The 17,517-nt window shown below is 43.9% G+C and overlaps 1 protein-coding gene across 2 annotated transcripts; it reads left to right on the forward strand.

The window, feature by feature from the left end:
• The first annotated feature begins 1,456 nt into the window (after nucleotides 1–1,456).
• On the forward strand, nucleotides 1,457–17,427 carry brd8b (bromodomain containing 8b). 2 transcript variants are annotated; one of them, XM_086178847.1, is made up of 20 exons: nucleotides 1,457–1,510; nucleotides 2,397–2,493; nucleotides 2,910–2,979; nucleotides 3,104–3,153; nucleotides 3,274–3,396; nucleotides 3,731–3,811; nucleotides 3,939–4,003; nucleotides 4,548–4,714; nucleotides 4,915–5,106; nucleotides 5,656–5,749; nucleotides 5,851–5,990; nucleotides 6,683–7,106; nucleotides 7,924–7,964; nucleotides 8,046–8,245; nucleotides 10,519–10,611; nucleotides 11,016–11,084; nucleotides 11,222–11,507; nucleotides 14,006–14,050; nucleotides 15,349–15,378; nucleotides 15,481–17,427. In XM_086178847.1, the coding sequence occupies exons 1-20, from the start codon at nucleotides 1,492–1,494 to the stop codon at nucleotides 15,538–15,540; spliced, it is 2,346 nt and encodes a 781-aa protein (XP_086034973.1). In that variant the 5' UTR covers nucleotides 1,457–1,491; the 3' UTR covers nucleotides 15,541–17,427. The 2 variants fall into 2 exon arrangements, with proteins under 2 accessions (XP_086034973.1, XP_086034974.1); XM_086178848.1 differs by lacking the exon at nucleotides 15,349–15,378 and having other exon boundaries at nucleotides 7,927–7,964.
• The last annotated feature ends 90 nt before the right edge of the window (nucleotides 17,428–17,517 follow it).

Below are 17,517 nucleotides of genomic sequence, written 5' to 3' on the forward strand. Positions count from 1 at the left end.
GAAATGTTCTTGTGATTTTCTTTGTCTATTTTTAGTTTTCCCTATTTCTGGTAGTTGTTGCAGTGTAATACTGTATGTGTTGGAAAGTCTGTGGCTTCTGAAGCCAAAAGCCAACGATGTATATCCCAGTCTTCAACACTTGAGGACAGTAAATGTTCAAGTTGATTTACGATTGCTTCAAACATCAGCTGACACCTTCATCTCGGACAAACATTCAGTTACAGCAAGAAGGTGACGTGTGAACCCTCAAAGGCGTTCATTAACGGGAGGACAGACCTTGAAAGACAGAACAGCATAAATACTGACAACTCAAATAAGAGATTTTGGGCAGATGGTTTGAAGATTGGACAGATGAAACCGCTTGGAATGCGATCACAAGACGGGCAACCTGCAAATCCGCCAACCAGAAGACTGACATGGCAGCAGGAGGGTAGTTCCACTCACGACCATAGAGGTGTAAATCGTTAGAGCGCCGCGACCATCCTGGGAACCAGATCTACTTTGGAGGAGCAAGATGAGCCAAAACTGTCTGCTGGGGTCTCTGCAGTACCAGCTGCCAAAAGAGAAATGACGGGGGAGAGAAACCCTGTTGGGCCCCTGAATGTTTTATCCGTAATTTGCTCTTAAATGCGCTGTCGGAGTTTTAGTATTCATGATTGAGGGAATGAATGGTTGTATGCCTCAATACGAGGTGAGAATGAGAGAGTGAATGCTTGCATGTCAATGTGTGGCCATAGACCGTCTCGATCGACCCCGTCTCTCGTCCAACGGCGGCTAGAATGGGCCCAAGCCCACCAGCAGCCCTGTGTGGAGGACATAGGAAGTGATATAACAGATGAATGAACAAAGGCACTTTTCAATCCATTTCACTTTTTTATTTTCTTAATTTGGGAATTTGAAGTAATGAATAATAATGAAGCAATTTCGAACTACTTTGCATCACTCGCTCCTTTGCATAACCAATGTCCCTTGTTCTGATTTAATTTATCTTATTTAATGATTATTCCATTGTCCGCTTGACACCGATGAACCACAACAAATTCTTCGTGTTTGAAAAATACTTGACGATCAAAGATTTTCTGATTCGATGTCATATATATATATATATCAAATGACATAACATTGGATCAAAATCAGGTTTTCATTGAATAAATTAAGCGTGAATAATACAACATGAATGGAGTGAATTACTGGAGGTTGGAAGTAGTCGTAGATCTCCATCAGTCTTAAACGGAATTACATTGCATGCTATAGTATCCCAGTTCAATATTATTATATTTTAGTATTTTTTGCGTGAAGCATTTCAGTTTTTCATTAATAAATAATAAAATATCAGTTCATGAATTGATTATTTTTTGTAAAAGCGCTCTTGTTGGTTTGGTAAACACAGTCGTGTTTACCATCGACCTTTTGATTGGTTTACAGACGGACCGTGTGCACCAATGAAAACGGTCCGGCGGAAGTTGAGATCCTAGCCTCGTCACAAAAGAGATGGCGAGCGGTATCGGCAGTAAGTAAAACAAAAAAAACTCTTTCAATTTTAGCCTTCCGTGATTTTATTGCAGGGATTCATTTAAAATAATTTAAAAGTCCCAATAACTATCAGTTGAAATCAGCGACGTGTTTATTAGATCAAATGCTACGTCGTGAAGCTGTGTGTCCCGTAATTGTGTTCCGCCGTAGCAAACATTGCTAAGCTATCGCTAGCTAAATGTTATCCAAGCGTTTGTTGTCGTTTGTAGAGCCACAGCCAGAAAAACTTGTCCATCAAATGTTGGTGATTTAAAATCTTCTGTCAACAAGGCTCCAAATAACTTCTAAAATCTGTCTAAACCAGCTTATAGTACGGCGAGCTAACAACTCGGAGCTAGGTTGGGAAAATCAATAGCAATGAAGTCAGTCAAACAAGTAAGCTAGATAGATTTTTCTCCTCCTTCCTGGTTTGCAATTGTTTTATTTTTAAACAGACTGGTATATCAGTAATATCTGAGGTTATCACCGTTAGTCTGCGTAAGCATTCAAAATAAACAATATCAGATGACTGTGACTTCAGGTAACAACCTCGGACAGGACCTAATTGTATTTGTTATAGTTCCCTGGGAACCGTGTACGTTGTTCTGCACATACACTACTTTGTTTATAACTCTAACTAGTTGAGGATGTGACCCATATTGCTATAGTTCCTCAGTGTATTGGCTTCCTAATTTGGACCTGCTGTGCTCTAGATGTTTACACCTGAACCCCAGCTGATTTTGAAGGATTCAAAATGTTAATTGTCAGATGCACAATAAAGAAATATTTTAGTGAACAGTCTTAGTAGCCTCAAAATATATTAGCAAGTAAGTGAATATAGATTTTTTGATATTTGATTTTTCTCTTCGCTTGTATTTTCTTAGAACACAAAATACTGAATGTGGGACCAACAGAGCCATGGTCAGTCAGGGAGAAGCTGTGCCTGGCTTCCTCGGTCATGAGGAGTGGAGACCAAAACTGGTAAAGGAAACATATGCAATGATTTGTGTTGTCATCTCCCCTTATGGTCCGTACACTAACAGAAATGTGTTGTTTAGCGTGCACTCATTTCACATTTACGGTCACAGGCTTTATTCGCAGAGATTAATGACAATAGTAGATCTGCTGTCTATGTCCTCAAGTGAGTGGCAGAACAGGTTGGCATGGCTGCACTCTGTATTTTATGAGAAAGAAGATGATAAATAAACAGCTCCTTTAAGAAACAAGATTTTAATGTGTACAGTTTTGATAAGTGTAACAGAAGTTGATCAACCAAATGAAGAAGGCAAGATACTACAGACAGATATTGTGGTATGACAGTATTAACAGTCTCGTTGGTTGAATATCTGCAAATCACTGTTCCTGGATGTGAAGTGGTTTATGTTTGATCCCTGCAGGGTGTCTGTTAGTCGAGCCATCAAGCCTTTTTCTGAGCCAGGTCGTCCACCTGACTGGTTCTCTCAGAAGGTGAGTCAGTTTGTCTATTTTTCTTACCTTTTAGTTCGGAAGTTCGGGATATTCTCTAGATAGCAACATGTTCACTCAACTCATCTGTTTTTCCTCTGAATAATCCAATCTCTATTTTTTTCAGCACTGTGCCTCACAATACTCAGAGCTGCTGGAAGCCACAGAGGCTCCAAAGTCAGTACAGATATCAGCCAATATAATTGTACAATCATGACTTTACTTTTTTGCTTGACTTCAGTTTAGTTTTTACTGCAGTTATATGACCGTGCGTGTGTGCGCTCTGTTACTTTGCAGGCGTAAGCGAGGCGAGAAGGGCGAGGTGGTCGAGACAATCGAGGATGTAATTGTTCGCAGACTGACTACTGAGAGGATAGAGGAGCTGAAGAAACTCCTGCGAGACACACAAGAGCAATATAGGTAATCGCAGAAGTGATACATACTTTTCACTGCTCTGACAACACGCACAAACACACATTCACCTCCTTACTGCAGTGAAAAGTAGCGTTCACTCCAGTTTAAGTATGGTCCAAAATGTTCAAATACCACATCGCTGTTGCTGGCATCCATAATGTTTTCAGATGTTTACCAGGGTGGTTTTCTGGCCTCTGCAATATTTAGCATTTGAGATCAGATCAGCACAGATTTTAGAAAGCTGTGTTTGCATGGTTACTGTGGTGGGAACGTGGTATAAAATGAGGTCCTGGAAGGACTGCTGGTTTTGAGCTGAGAACCTTGCCCTTCTCCCTGGCAGGAAGTTGAAGAAAGAAGTGGATCTGATCCAAACAGGTCACATGGATCCCCAGCTGAAGGAACTGTGGGCAGAGATCACGCTGTAAGATTCCTGTTATCTCCTGAGATGTGGAGAGTCGAGGATTCACATCCAACCCCTCTCTTCTTAACTGCAAACAGGGTCTCCTCAGTTTGTTCAAATATTGTCAATTTGATTTTTGCCATTCTAGAAAAAAGAAGCAGGATGAGGACGAAGCGGAACAGAAGAGGAAAGCCACCGAAGCAGCATATCAAGGTAGGTTCAGTCTGTTCACTATGGGAATGTCTCCTATCTCAGATGACCTCTCTGAGCCTTGTTGTCTGTGTAATTAGCGCCTGTAACATACCGTGGTACATCTATCATACAACAGCATTGATATTACGGTATGTCAACATCAGGTCTTGCATGGAATCAGTCTTGGCACACTATTTCCCTCTGACCAGCAGGGGCTTACATAGACTTTGGTGTCTAGTATTGGTTGTGCGATGGTATAAGCTGTCTAAACAAAGTGCAAGTCAGCTTATTAAAATGGTCAATCAAAATGTCTCATCAGCACTTTCCCATTATTGCGATTGTCTCATCTTACAAATGAGATCTCCGGTCTGCAATTATATTTGATTGTGTGTGCTCTCACTAAACATGTTTTACAATCACTTAAAACCAAGCAAACGATGATTGTAAAATTTGCGTTTAGCATCTGTTTTGTCCACTAGTTGAGAAGGGTTTAGTTTTACTGCTTGATATGAGCCTTGAAGGCCTTTCTATTGACGCTGGATCGTCTCTGACTTCTCCACCATAGCTCGCCAGGCGGTGAAAAACACCCCTAAACGTCTCCCCAGTGTAACTGTCCGCTCCCCTCTGGGTGCTAGCCCCCCCACTATGGATTCCCAGACAGACTCTTCCGCGCCCACACCACCCATGGATACAGGAGGCATCACGTCCGACGACGGCAGCACCCACTCTGTTGTAATGACATATTGATTTTTACAGTCATGCGTGACCTATGAGCAGTTGGTAGTGCATTTTCTTTCTGTACTTTGTATCTTTCCAAAAGTTGCTCTAAAATCTATTCTCAAACACATTCTCACCCCCGAGCTGAAGAAAATATTTCACATGTTGTTTATCACTGACTGCTGCTCTTCCTGACTCTTTGCTCCCGCTGGCAGGCCCAGGGAGTCGGGGTGTTCCTCCCTCTGACAGAGGCTCCAGGCCCAGGACCTAAGGATGGAAGCCTGGCCACCATGGTGGATGACTCACCACAGAAGAGGCTCCTGACCCAGAAGGCCACACCGCCGCCCTCTCCCCTCCTGTCAGAGCTGCTAAAAAAAGGCAACCTCATCTCAGCCAGTCCCCGCCTGGTGAGAGCCCACGTCATCGTCTTTGAACCACACAGTATGAAATATGACAATGCAGAATACAAGACTCGGTTGTCACAGCCCATGTCAAACTCTTATACTGGCAGATACACGATATCATTATATTTTATGATCTCTGTCTTAGGGGGCTTAATTTCAGGTTTTTGTCCAAAATCATGTTTACGTCAGATTATACAGCAGAATTCACTGGATTTCAATCAAATCATTTGATACCGTCGCAGTACCAGGCAACATGCGTGGCCGATACCATATTCCCTTTTTTTTAAGTCACTGGATGAGAGGAGGGGTTCACCCTGGACTAATGAATCACATGGCCACATACAGAGACATACAACCATACATTGTCATTCACACATCTGGATAATTTAGTCTCCAATGGAACTGCGGGGAGGACGTACGACCTCCACACAAAATGGCCCCCCGGTTGGAATCCAAACAGGGTCCTTGCCATCAGGCTAACCACTGCGGCGCCGTTACCGTCTGTATTAATATGGTATTCAGTATTGTGCTGCCTTTTTTGATTAATGTTAGGTTGCTGAAGGAGAACCACCTGGAAGCCTCACCAATGGACTACAGACTGCAACTGCTGCAACTCCCTTACCACCAGGCCATGAGGTCATCACTGGTACGCTTCCCACCTTTGGAAAAGGAAAAAAAGACTTGATTCATGACTTGTTGATGATAAAATTGATTTCGTTTTTGTGATTCTTGGGTGTGCTTTTGCAGAGGGGGATGAAGCTGCGGTGAAGGCAGAGCTCAGTGAGGAGACGGGATTAGTAGAGGAGGACCTCGTGGCTGTATCGTACATGGGGGACGTGCTGGACCTGGAGACGATGGGAGGCATCATCGCCATCATAGAGGAGAAGGTACAAACATCACTGGAGATCAGTTTTCGAATACACTGCTCTCTATGCTGCTAGCGAGAATATTTAACTCTACATTTTGAAGGTTAAGAAATTACCTGCAATATAGATTTTCTAAATTAAACAGTTGACACTGCCTTCAATGGAAAATGGAGATATGTATGTTTTGCTGTGTATTTCTCAAAAATGATTTCATTTCATATTGAACCACTACTTGGTTGTTTTTATGTGTTCTTCACTTTTAAGCATAATCCTTAAATTTAAACAATCCATTTTAAAAGTTTAATATAGCGTGCTAGATAAACAAAATGCCAATATGGACATTATTGACCAGTTCATTAATAGATTAGGATAGAGTATTCCTTAAATCATCTCACCGAGGGAAAATTCCCCTTTCACACAGCAGAAAGTGCTGTAGAGTTACTTAATAATCTACATGCAGGGAGATATCTAAATATTGGGGAAAAAAGAAAGAATATAAACAGTATGTAAACAGTATAAAGGACACAGGAAAAAAGATTTGTCAACAATAGCCCAACCCAGCTAACCTTGCGTAATGGGTGTTTTATAATGCTATAAATATAAATCATTCACAGTGTTGAACAGGCCCCTGTTTTATACTATGACATGCTGTCCAGCTTACTAACATTCCAGCATTCGCTTCTCTGTTCCTCGTCATCTATGTTATTTCTCAGGTGGATGACTCGGTTGAGGTTTTGGATGCTGCAGCCGTGGAGGCAGCGCTCTCTCTGTGCGAAGAGGCCGTCACCGAAGGACACACACTCCCAGGCCCCTGGGAGACTCAGGAGCTGAAGACTGCGGATCCCACACCGTCGGTTCAAGACTCGGACCACATGCAGGGCCTTCAGGACATCGCTGCGCTGTCCACCCTGACATCTGCGGGTCTGGAAACCCCGAGCCAGCCAGAAGCCCAGATAGAGGACCCCTGTGAGGACCCCGTGACCGGGGAGGATGCCGCGTCCACGGTCGCCCCTGATGACTGCGTGACAGGAAGTGATGTCACGGAGGAGGGTGTGACCGGGAAAGAGGCCACCGATGCAACGGTGAAGAGTGAAAGAGAGGAGTGGAATCAGCCTGAGCCCAATCTGCCTTGCCTAGGTGATGGGAAACACACACACACACACACACATACACACACACACACACACACACAATATGACACTTTGCATTGTCAAGGGGATTTGGTTCTAATTTGGTTGCACATTTTCCTGATGGTGATTATTCTCGCGATCTTGTTTATGACTGAATGTACAACTGTGACCTTATGTGCCCTTGGCTCAGTTTGCCCGACTTCATCAGAAGCTGTTCCTTCCCATCTGGCTCTTCAGAAATTTGCAGCCCATACTTTAAATCCTGGAAATTCAGAGATAGCGGCGCCACTGATTGGATCTGTCGGTCCAGTTTCCCTTTAATACTCAGTCGGATTGGATTCTGGGTAATTGGGAGGCCAAGGCAGCACCTTGAACCTCGTGATTAGGATCAAGCCATTTCAGTCAAACCAGATCAACAGATCAGCACAGATCAAACCACTTTTTCCTCTTGTGACAGAGGCCTCTATCAGTGAGGGAAAAAAACAAAACAAACATTTTAATGAGGAGATGGACCAAGGAGCCCAAGTTATGTCTGTGTGAATGGCACCACCCAAGGTTGGATGGGACTGTTCTGATTAGTCTTTTCTTGCTCTTATTGCCCCATATGTCCAAACCAGATAATCAATACCATCATCTTTCCACATCAGCAGTCATCGTTGCAGGAGCTTGTGTGTATGAGTTGTTTGCTAGCGTGTTGTGTAGTGGTGCGACTTGAAGCCAAAGTCAAATTCTTGCTGACTTGTTGACCCTATGGGGGTTGTTAATCTTATCGCTCTCAGATTTTTACAATTCTTGTTTTGTTTTTTTTTTTTCTTTTCGTCTAGTAGACTCTGAGGACAGTTCGGTGTCTGGGAAAGAGTCCAAGGTAAGAGAACGCCGCATACCTTCACGCAGACTTCGTAAAAAAGGCGGCCAGTTTAGCGTGGTTCTCATCCGTCTAATCCAGGAGGTGAAGGAGGAGGAGGCTGGAAGCGAGGGGGACCCCGAAGAAGGGATGGAGCTGAAGGAGGAGTGTGGGGAGGGGGAAGGTCCCTATCTGTCAGAGGTGGAACGGGCAGCCAGCGAGAGTGAAGATGGGTACGGGCCAGCTTCCCAACGCTACACGGCGGACTCCTTGGCCAGCAGCCCCGCATCCTCTTCACAGCTGTGAGTGACCCCACATATTCGCGGTTGATGGAACCTCCTTAACATGTTCTTCTCCTGTTGGCTTTTCCCTTCAGGGGGTCACCACAGCGAAACAACCTTTTCCATCTCACCCTATTCTCTGTATCCTCCTCTCTCACACCAACCAACTTCATATCCTCTCTAACTACATCCATAAATCTTTTCTTTGGTCTTCTTCTGGACCTCCTGACTGGCAGCTTCAATTCCATCATCCGTCCACCAGGATATTCACTCTCCCTCCTCTGTACATGACTGAAACCATCTCACTCCACTTTTTAATTATTCAGAGCATATAGAGTATGAAGTATTATGGCTGTATTCAGAAGGGAATTCTGTTTTTTTTTTTTTTTTTGTTTTTTTTTGGCTTAATTCTGGTTAGACATCACTGTCTGCGAAGGTTTGAAAAATTACAGATTGGATACAAGACCTAAAGCATTGGAGTTTGTCCATAAGATAATTTTCCATGATTTTGGAAACAACCAAGCCCCTGAAGGATTGAATATCTCATAAATTCTAACATGATGCAATTAAAAATTCAGTTGTATAAAAAGTTTGGGCACCCCGATCATTTTCAAGATTTTCCTTTATAAATCATTGGTTGTTTGGATCGGCAATTTCAGTAAAAAATATCATAAAGCATACAAACACAGTGATATTTGAGAAGTGAAATGAAGCTTATAGGATTTACAAAAAGTGAGCAATAATTACTTAAACAAAAGTAGGCAGGTGCCTATTTGGGCACCCATGTTGTTTTATTGATTTGAACACCTTTAGCACTAATTATTGGAACACAAAATTTGTTTGGTAAGCTCATTGACCCTTGACTTACATTCGCAGGTGAAGCCAATCATGAGAAAGGGTATTTAATGTGGCCGGTTGAAAGTCGTTCTCCTCTTTGCATCTTCTCTGAAGAGTGGCAACATGGGATCCTCAATGACCTGAAAACAAAGATAGTTCGACATCATGGTTTAGGGGAAGGAGACAAAAAGCTAGCTCAGAGATTTCAGCTGTCAGTTTCCACTGTGAGAAACATAGTGAGGAAATGCAAGACCACAGGCACAGTTCTCGTTAAGGCCCGGAGTGGGAGGCCAAGAAAAATCTCAGATAAGCAGAGGCGAAGGATGGTGAGAACAGTCAAACTCAACCCACAGACCAGCTCCAAAGACCTACAACATGATCTTGCTGCAGATTGTGTCACTGTGCATCATTCAACTATTCAGCGAACATGCTGTATGAAAGAGTAATGCGGCAGAAGCCTTTTCTGCACACACGCCACAAACAGAGTTGCTTGAGGTATGCTAAAGCACATTTGGACAAGCCAGCTTCATTTTGGAATAAGGTGCTGTGGACTGATGAAACTTAAGTTGAGTTATTTGGACATAACAAGGGGCGGTATGCATGGCAGGAGAAGAACACAGCATTCCAAGACAAACACTTGCTACCCACAGTAAAATTTGGTGGTGGTTCCATCATGCTGTGGGGCTGTGTGGCCAGTGCAGGGACTGGCAATCTTGTTAAAGTTGAAGGTCGCATGGATTCCAGTCAGTATCTGCAGATACTTACGAACAACGTTCAAGAATCAGTGACAAAGTTGAAGTTGCGCCAGGGCTGGATACTAATAGGACAACGACCCCTAAACTCTGCTCAAATTCTACTAAGGCATTCATGCAGAGGAACAAGTACAATGTTCTGGAATGGCCATCTCAGTCCCCAGACCTGAATATTATTGAAAATCTGATGTGTGATTTAAAGCGGGCTGTCCATGCTCGGAAACCATCAAACCTGACTGAACTGGAGATGTTTTGTAAAAAAGAATAGTCGAAAATACCTTCAACCAGAATCCAAACCCTCATTGGAAGCTATAGGAAGCGTTTAGAGGCTATTATTTCTGCACAAGGAGGATCTGCTAAATATTGATGTAATTTTTCTGTTGGGGTGCCCAAGTCTATGCATCTGCCTACTTTTGTTAAAGTAGTTATTGCATACTTTCTGTAAATCCTATAAACTTCATTTCACTTCTCAAATATCACTGTGTTTGTCTGCTACATGATATATTAAACTGAAATTGCTGAGACGAACAACCAATGATTTATAAAGGAAAATCATGAAAATGATGAGGGGTGCCCAAACTTTTTCATAACGACTGTATATGCGGGTTATTATGTTGTCTCTTGCGCTCTGTTTCCATGTGTTGTGGACTCTTCCCGTATCCCCGTTGTGTAATCCCAATCCTCTCCTGTCTTCTTCCGCTCCAGGTCCACATGTGGTGAGGACCAGGAGGCTGTCCAGGCCCAGAAGATTTGGAAGAAAGCCATAATGTTGGTGTGGAGAGCTGCCGCTAACCACAGGTGGACCTCCAACCAGACTCCCAAATGTTTTACCGCTGTTGTCTTAGGACGCTTCTTCTGCTGCAATACACATGAACACGTGTTTGTGGTCAAGCAACTTGCAGCCCACTGCTAATATTACAAAGGAAAATTGCAAATTGATCCATTTGGTTTTTAATTTGCATGAATTTTAATCCCATCACACCCACCATGGGTGTTAGACTGAAAACTAGATAATTTTATAGTCAGAATTTAGTCCATATTTAGGTGTTACAGACCAGTAGTAGCAAAGTGTTCTTTCTGACAGCCATGTCTGTGAAACAATAGAAGTCAGTCAAGAAATAAAACTGCGGTTTGGAATAAAATATCGCATCTCTGTCACAAAGGAAACCTTAAACTACCGCTGCTGTTTACGTGTCCACCAGGTATGCCAGCGTCTTCTTGCAGCCCGTGTCAGACGATATCGCCCCCGGTTACCACAGCATCGTGCACAGGTGAGTGCACACTCCTTCCAGTGCAAACATTGTTGAGTATAAGTCCTTTTTGCAGTGTTCAGAGATGTGAATTAGCTTATTTTCTCAACCACTTGCATATCTGTAAACCGCCAACGACCACCCCCATCCTCCTACAGACCAATGGACTTGTCGGCCATCAAGAAGAACATCGAGTCCGGAGTGATCCGCACCACGGCGGAGTTCCAGCGGGACATCATGCTGATGTTCCAGAACGCGGTCATGTACAATTCCTCCGACCACGACGTGTACCACATGGCGCTGGAGATGCAGCGTGATGTTCTGGAGCACGTGCAGCAGTTCCTGGCCACCCAGCTCATCATGCAGACCTCAGAGAGCGCCATCTCTGCCAAGAGCCTCCGCGGCAGGGAGGGCAACCGTAAACCAGGCGAGCCAGCTGAGAAGGTGTGTTGTGCAGCTGAGGGCGCGCAGGGGGGGTCATGGTGTTATTTGTGAACGTTTCAGACCAGAGTATTACACACTGTGTGTCCATCAAACTGAAACCCAGCAGATTTCAGGTTGGTCCAGGAAGCTCGGAACAGAGACGACGTACCTTTTCGGCATGGATGATCATTTGTTTTGATTTTGATTTTTCCTTCTTCTTTGAGGCTGAGAATTTATTTAATCAAATCTTCTGAGCAAGCAGGAGCGTAGTTCTCTCGGCACTGCTGGAGCCACGAGGAATTCATTGAGGTTTGTCATTTCCTGCAGAGTTCCGCTCAGAGGATAAAAACGGGCCTTTGCCCCAGAACAGCCGATCTGATTTCAATTTCATTTTCAGATTTGCGCTCGGGCAAAGCCGGGCGGGGAAATGGAGTGGCTCACACTGAAAGCGAATGATCTCACGCTGCGCATCGAAGCTCCCAATTCAGTTCATTCACAGAATTAGACGGCATGAGATCACCAGCCAATGATTGAATTTGCAGATTTATTATACGACACTGGGGAAAAACTTGACTGACAGCGACACCGTTGTCTTGTAAAATTGGCTGCTGTTTTATTCTTTTTTTAAAATCGTATTCACATATTTTCTGTCCTTTAAGACTTGCAGTTGCACTATTCACCACCTCATCTTTATGTGGATTTATAAATTTTATTTTTACAGGCTGACTGAGCAAACGCCATCCCCTCGGGGTAGCAGTGGCTGCCTAGCGTCCTCGCGGTTTCACTTGCGTGTGTGCACGTCAAAACACACCGTTCTGGAGACATGTAACTCTGAGTGTGTTTGCCTCGACCGCAACGGCTCCAAGCCTGTGTTTATGACAGAGTGATGGCACATCAGAGTGTATTTTCTCCTGCCCAACTTTGCATGTTTCTTTCAAGTCCGTATTTTTGGGGCGAATTAAAGAAAATGTCTTCACTGAACTCCCTCAGATGACAGATCAGGCTTTTGGCTGGGTTGTGCCGAGAACGTGCCTTCAGATTCGTCCGCAGCCACGTGACCTGTATTGTCATGTGACATTTACTCTGAAATCTGCCGTACCCTCTGCATCATCTCCTCTGCTGTTCAGGCTACTTTTACACCCTTTCCTTTCACTCAGGCTCTATGCACGGGTTTGCATGCACCGCGTTACCATACATTAGGCAGGGAAGGAGGTGGAGACTTGATTTTGTATACATGTACACACGCTTGTAAACATATTTTGACAGCAGCAGGCCGACGTTCTGCTTCTGTGTCATTCTACTAACTGTCCTGCATGCTGGCCATGCCTCACCCATCCGCCCGGCTTCCATCCGTCTGCATCCGCCCATCACGCACTCAGCTGTTTGTCTGTAAACTGTCTGCCTCTGTCCGGAAGGGGGGGGGGGTGTGGGTGTGTGTGTGTGTGTGTGTGTGTGTGTGTGTGTGTGCGCGTGCGTGCGTGCGCGCGCGCGCGCTTTGCCTGTCTTGTGTATATATACATATATATTATATATATATACATGCAGGTATCCGAAGTGTGTCTGATGGAGATCCTGCTGGTCACGGCTTTTCTTTTTTGGGAGGGTGACATTCCCAGGAAGTACCTCATATATGGATTTGGTGTTTTTAACTCATTTCAATGACTCTGCTTTACAAAGTTTAGCAAGAGATTCACTAGCGATACAATGTCATTCTGTTGCTAGTAAAGGCACTCGGGCGTTGTAATTGTTGGACACACACACACACACACACACACACACACCAAGACAGGTGTGATGTTCTTCTGGAGCCATTCTGGAGCCAGAGAATGTGGTGTGAATGTGAAGGCACTTTCTGTTTTGTCTTGGGTGCCTTGACCCGAGCTGGGTGCTATATTCTCAGAACAGTATCATCTCTGTTTATCTTATCTCTGTTTTTTTTTAACATTTTTCTCCTTTCTGCTAATTTGCAATCCCTCTTTTTCTCTCCTCTGATGGCAGATTCCCCTCTTTGTCCCTAATTTCTTTAAATCCGCAGCAAGATCACATCTATAAACCAGCATGTAATCGGCATGGAATGACCCAAACCCTAGGGGAACGTGTCAGAATTCACTGGAAAAAAACAAAATAGGATTTTAATTCCTTTTTATTTTGTTGTCAATGAAATTGCCAAAATTTGTCATGCCGAAAAATATACTATGTGTATATATTTGTGTATGTGTGTCTGTGTATGTATGTTTGTTAAACTTGAAGAAGGCTCAGAAAGGCTCTGAAAGAGGTATTTTTTTTTCTTTCCCAGCTCTATCCTCATCTTTACTGTGTGTGTGTGTGTGTGTGTGTGTGGGTGCAACTAGCCTATGACAGTGAGTATTGGGAGAAGGCCTATTTACTTTGTGCGTGTGCGTGTGTGTGTGTGGCTCCTTTGACGGGCTCTCTGTTTGACGCAGACTTGTTTGACTCTCGCTTTCTCACACACGTGTGTCTTCTCTCTCTTTGTCACTCCGATGTTTGTCCTCCTACAGGACAGTGTCCCAATGGCCTCTCCTGCTTTCCTTCTCTCTCTCTTTGTAAGTATTCAGGTTCTCCCTCAGATTTCACCAGAAGCGGGGCCACGCGCAGCACGCGCTTGTGTCGACGCGCAAACACGCACCCACACACACACACACATGCACACACACACAAACAAGTGGACATCTTTGCCCCCGGTCTCGTGTTTCCTTTCCCTTTTGATGTTGACATTTGTGGCACGAGGGAAGCAAAATTTGGTCAAAGAGTTAAAATGGGGGTGGATTGAAATGATAAGATGCATTCATCAAACTAAACTGCATCCAGTAGTTAGTTAAGTTTACTTGTGATTTGAAAAAATAATAGAGCCAATAATTACATAAATTGAATCACTAGAAATTGATTCGAATCCAAATTATATGATTATGATTAATATATAACGTATAATTTCTTTTGCACAAACACTGTGCCTGGAGAAGTTTCTCAATAAAAAAGCAAAAACAAAACAAAACGTTAAAAGCAATCAATCCAGTAAACTACTGATGGAAGCAGAGGTGGGCTCCCTTTAAAACTCAGTTTAAAGGCGCCGTCAATTTCTCCTCCGGACTCACATCTGGCAGTTGAGTTTTTCTAAATGCAACTGTCCAAGAATCCTCGCAGATAGAGGCTAACGTGTATTAAGGAGGACGATAACCGTCCGGTTTCCCAGCCCAGTTGGAATCAGGCAAAATCAAATACAATGTCATCTTAAGATGGCTAAGAGGGAACTTTTTATCATTTTATCAGCAAGAGCTGTGCGTGCTTGGCCAATGACGTCCTTTTATTTTCTTTATTTCCCTGATAATTAAAATAAAATAAAAAATCCCCCATCCTGAAAAATATTCAGACTTATAAATAGTCCAGGACGTAGCCCTTCCCTTTAACTCACTTTCATTGTTGAACAAAATCAACGCTGGGCTCACTCAAACACACATATGTGTTCACACTGTCTGTATCACCTTCATAAATGTGAATTTCTGTTCTTACTCGAACCCCCCACCACACGCACGCACACACGCGCGCACACACAGGCTCCAGTAACCCTTCATCTGCCAGCTTCCGTTGACCTTGGGTTCATGTTCTCATATCTGTCTCCTGAGTTGGTTATTTTTTTTTTTCCCTTTTACATGATTATGTGTGTCTCTGCATGTTCTCCTTTCTGTTCTCCTCCTCCTTTTTCTTCCGTTGAGTTTTCCAGCCATCGTTGGGTTCTGTTGTCGTGTTCTTCATTTGCGGAGGAATCCCTCTTAGGTGGACTGTGATGTGTTTTGTTTTGTTTTTTTTTTCATTTTTTGTTTGTTTCTTTTTGTGCCGAGCTCAGTCACACCGGACCTCCCATCACTCTGTCAAGGTGACATCTTTAACTGTGTGTTTATGAGTGTGTGTGCGTGTGTGTGTGTGTGTGTGCGCACACACTCATCACCCCCCCCCCCCTCCTCTCTCCCTGCTGTAGGACGGCGGCACCAGGGGGCGCCGTAGTGCCATGGAGGCCGATCTCAAAATGAAGAAATAAAGCCTTGAGTCATCGGAGAACAGGACGCCTGGAGGGGTGCCGTGCCACTCCGGGAATCAGATGGAGCAGAGTTTTGTGTGTGTGTGTGTGTGTGTGCGTGTGTGTGTGCGTGCGCGTGTGTGTGTGTGTGTGTGTGTGTACTTGACGGTGCGGTCCCGATGTCACCGTAGATGAGAGTGTGCACAGTTGCGTGTCTGTAAGCGCTGCATTGAGCGTCCCCGTCGCCTGTTCGTACGAGCGGTTGCCACGTGGCACGGCGAAACCCCCCACACCCCACCCTCACCCTCGACCCCTAACCCCAATATCATTTCACCAGCGAAGGTAGTCCATTGTTTCTCCCTGCTGAGAGAGTTTACAGGGGGAAAAGGAAGAGAATATTTTCACCAGCAAATGTTTGATTAAGGTCAGACGATAGAATGTTGTCAGACGTGGTCTTGTAGATGTGGTGAGGTGCATCTGTACTAATCGTGCATTTGGGCTCGCAGCGGAAAGCGAGGCGAATCTTCCCGCTCCCAACCAGAATGATTGGGCGGTGGCCAAGGTCCAAAACAGAGGGCTGTTCTTTTCGTCAGACGTGTCATGTTTTCAGTGAAGTTGAAACAGGGACAGTTGTTTGGGGTTTCAGGTCAAAGTATCGGGGAAAACCTGGATTGCCGGTCAGATGCCGCGCAGACAGATAGGACATTTGATAATTAAAATATAAAAGCTTTGAATTCAGTAGTCAACAGATGGATACATGGACAAGCAGGAAGACCTGTGACTGATATCCAGCCCAAATTCAAAAGCGTGTACGGGTCCGTTGGGGGGAACCACCCCGTCAAAATAAGAGCTCAAAAAACTCTTCTCACGGCATTCAGTTTCGTCTCTGCACACAAAATGAATACCCTTGTGCTCATTTGTTTTGTTACCGATGGTTAATAACAACATGAAACACCTGAATGAGTCAATGGAGCTTCACAACTTCCAAACAAAGAGTTGTTGTAATGCAATATTACAGTAATATCTTTGTTCCCTGTCATGTAATTCTCCAGGCCTTTTTTTTTTTTTTACTTCATTTTTTAATGCATAGATTGCCCCTTTGAAAATAGGTGTTTATATTTTAATGAAGCTTTCATACGCTGCCTTGTTCTTGGCTCATGTTCCGTGTTAAATTTTAAATTTCCTCTGCTCTTTCACATAATCGCTTCATCTTGTTTTCCCTTCATGCGTCCATTAAATAAATCAAGCTGCAGCGACATGACAATTTCTTGTCATGATGAACGGCTATAAGTTGTCTAATTTGCATTTTAATTCAGCTGTGCGGGCATCCCTTGTTAAAACCCTGTGTGGTGCAATCTCTTACATCCTGGTATCTGAAATTTTCTAGGAGATTTAGGTTTGTGGTGTCACATTTATAAAGCAAAAGTGATCCAGTAGGTAAATATTTATTGGCCTTGGATTTTTTTTTTTCTCCCCCCAATGCGGTTCGGCAGCCCCTGTTTCACTTTGCCGTCATTTCGTGACCAAGTTTTGCAACCCCTATCCTTCAAAGCACCGTGTTTCCTCACAGGTGTTGACGTGTTTTTGATTCACGCTAGTTAAAACGTTTTGTATGTGACGGGCGACCAGGTCCTACTGGAGACGACGGGCAGCCTCACGCTGCGTCTCAGAGAGCGAATCAGATCTTTATGTTCAGCCGTGGAGCCAAATGCAGAGTTGGTATTGATGCATCGCTATCATTATCTGTAGTGTTGCCAAAATGTGCTACAGGTTGCGTAATGTGTTAGATGAGCGTACAAAAGCAAGTTTTGTACATGTGATGGACCTTTGTAGAGTTGTGTTTGGGTAGCTGATACATGTATGTGTTTTTGTTGTACATTTGTTAAATAAAAGATTATTTGTCCTAAACTTATATCTTCTCAGAGTAGTTTCCTCTAATCATCCGATTGATGAGTCTCACGGTGCTTTCACTGTCCTTAGCATCCAGGTTTGTGCTGG

Source organism: Fistularia commersonii, chromosome 31 (assembly GCF_037954325.1).
Source record: "Fistularia commersonii isolate RoL2024-O1a breed Wild chromosome 31, RoL_Fcom_v1.0, whole genome shotgun sequence".
Lineage (NCBI taxonomy): Eukaryota > Metazoa > Chordata > Actinopteri > Syngnathiformes > Fistulariidae > Fistularia > Fistularia commersonii.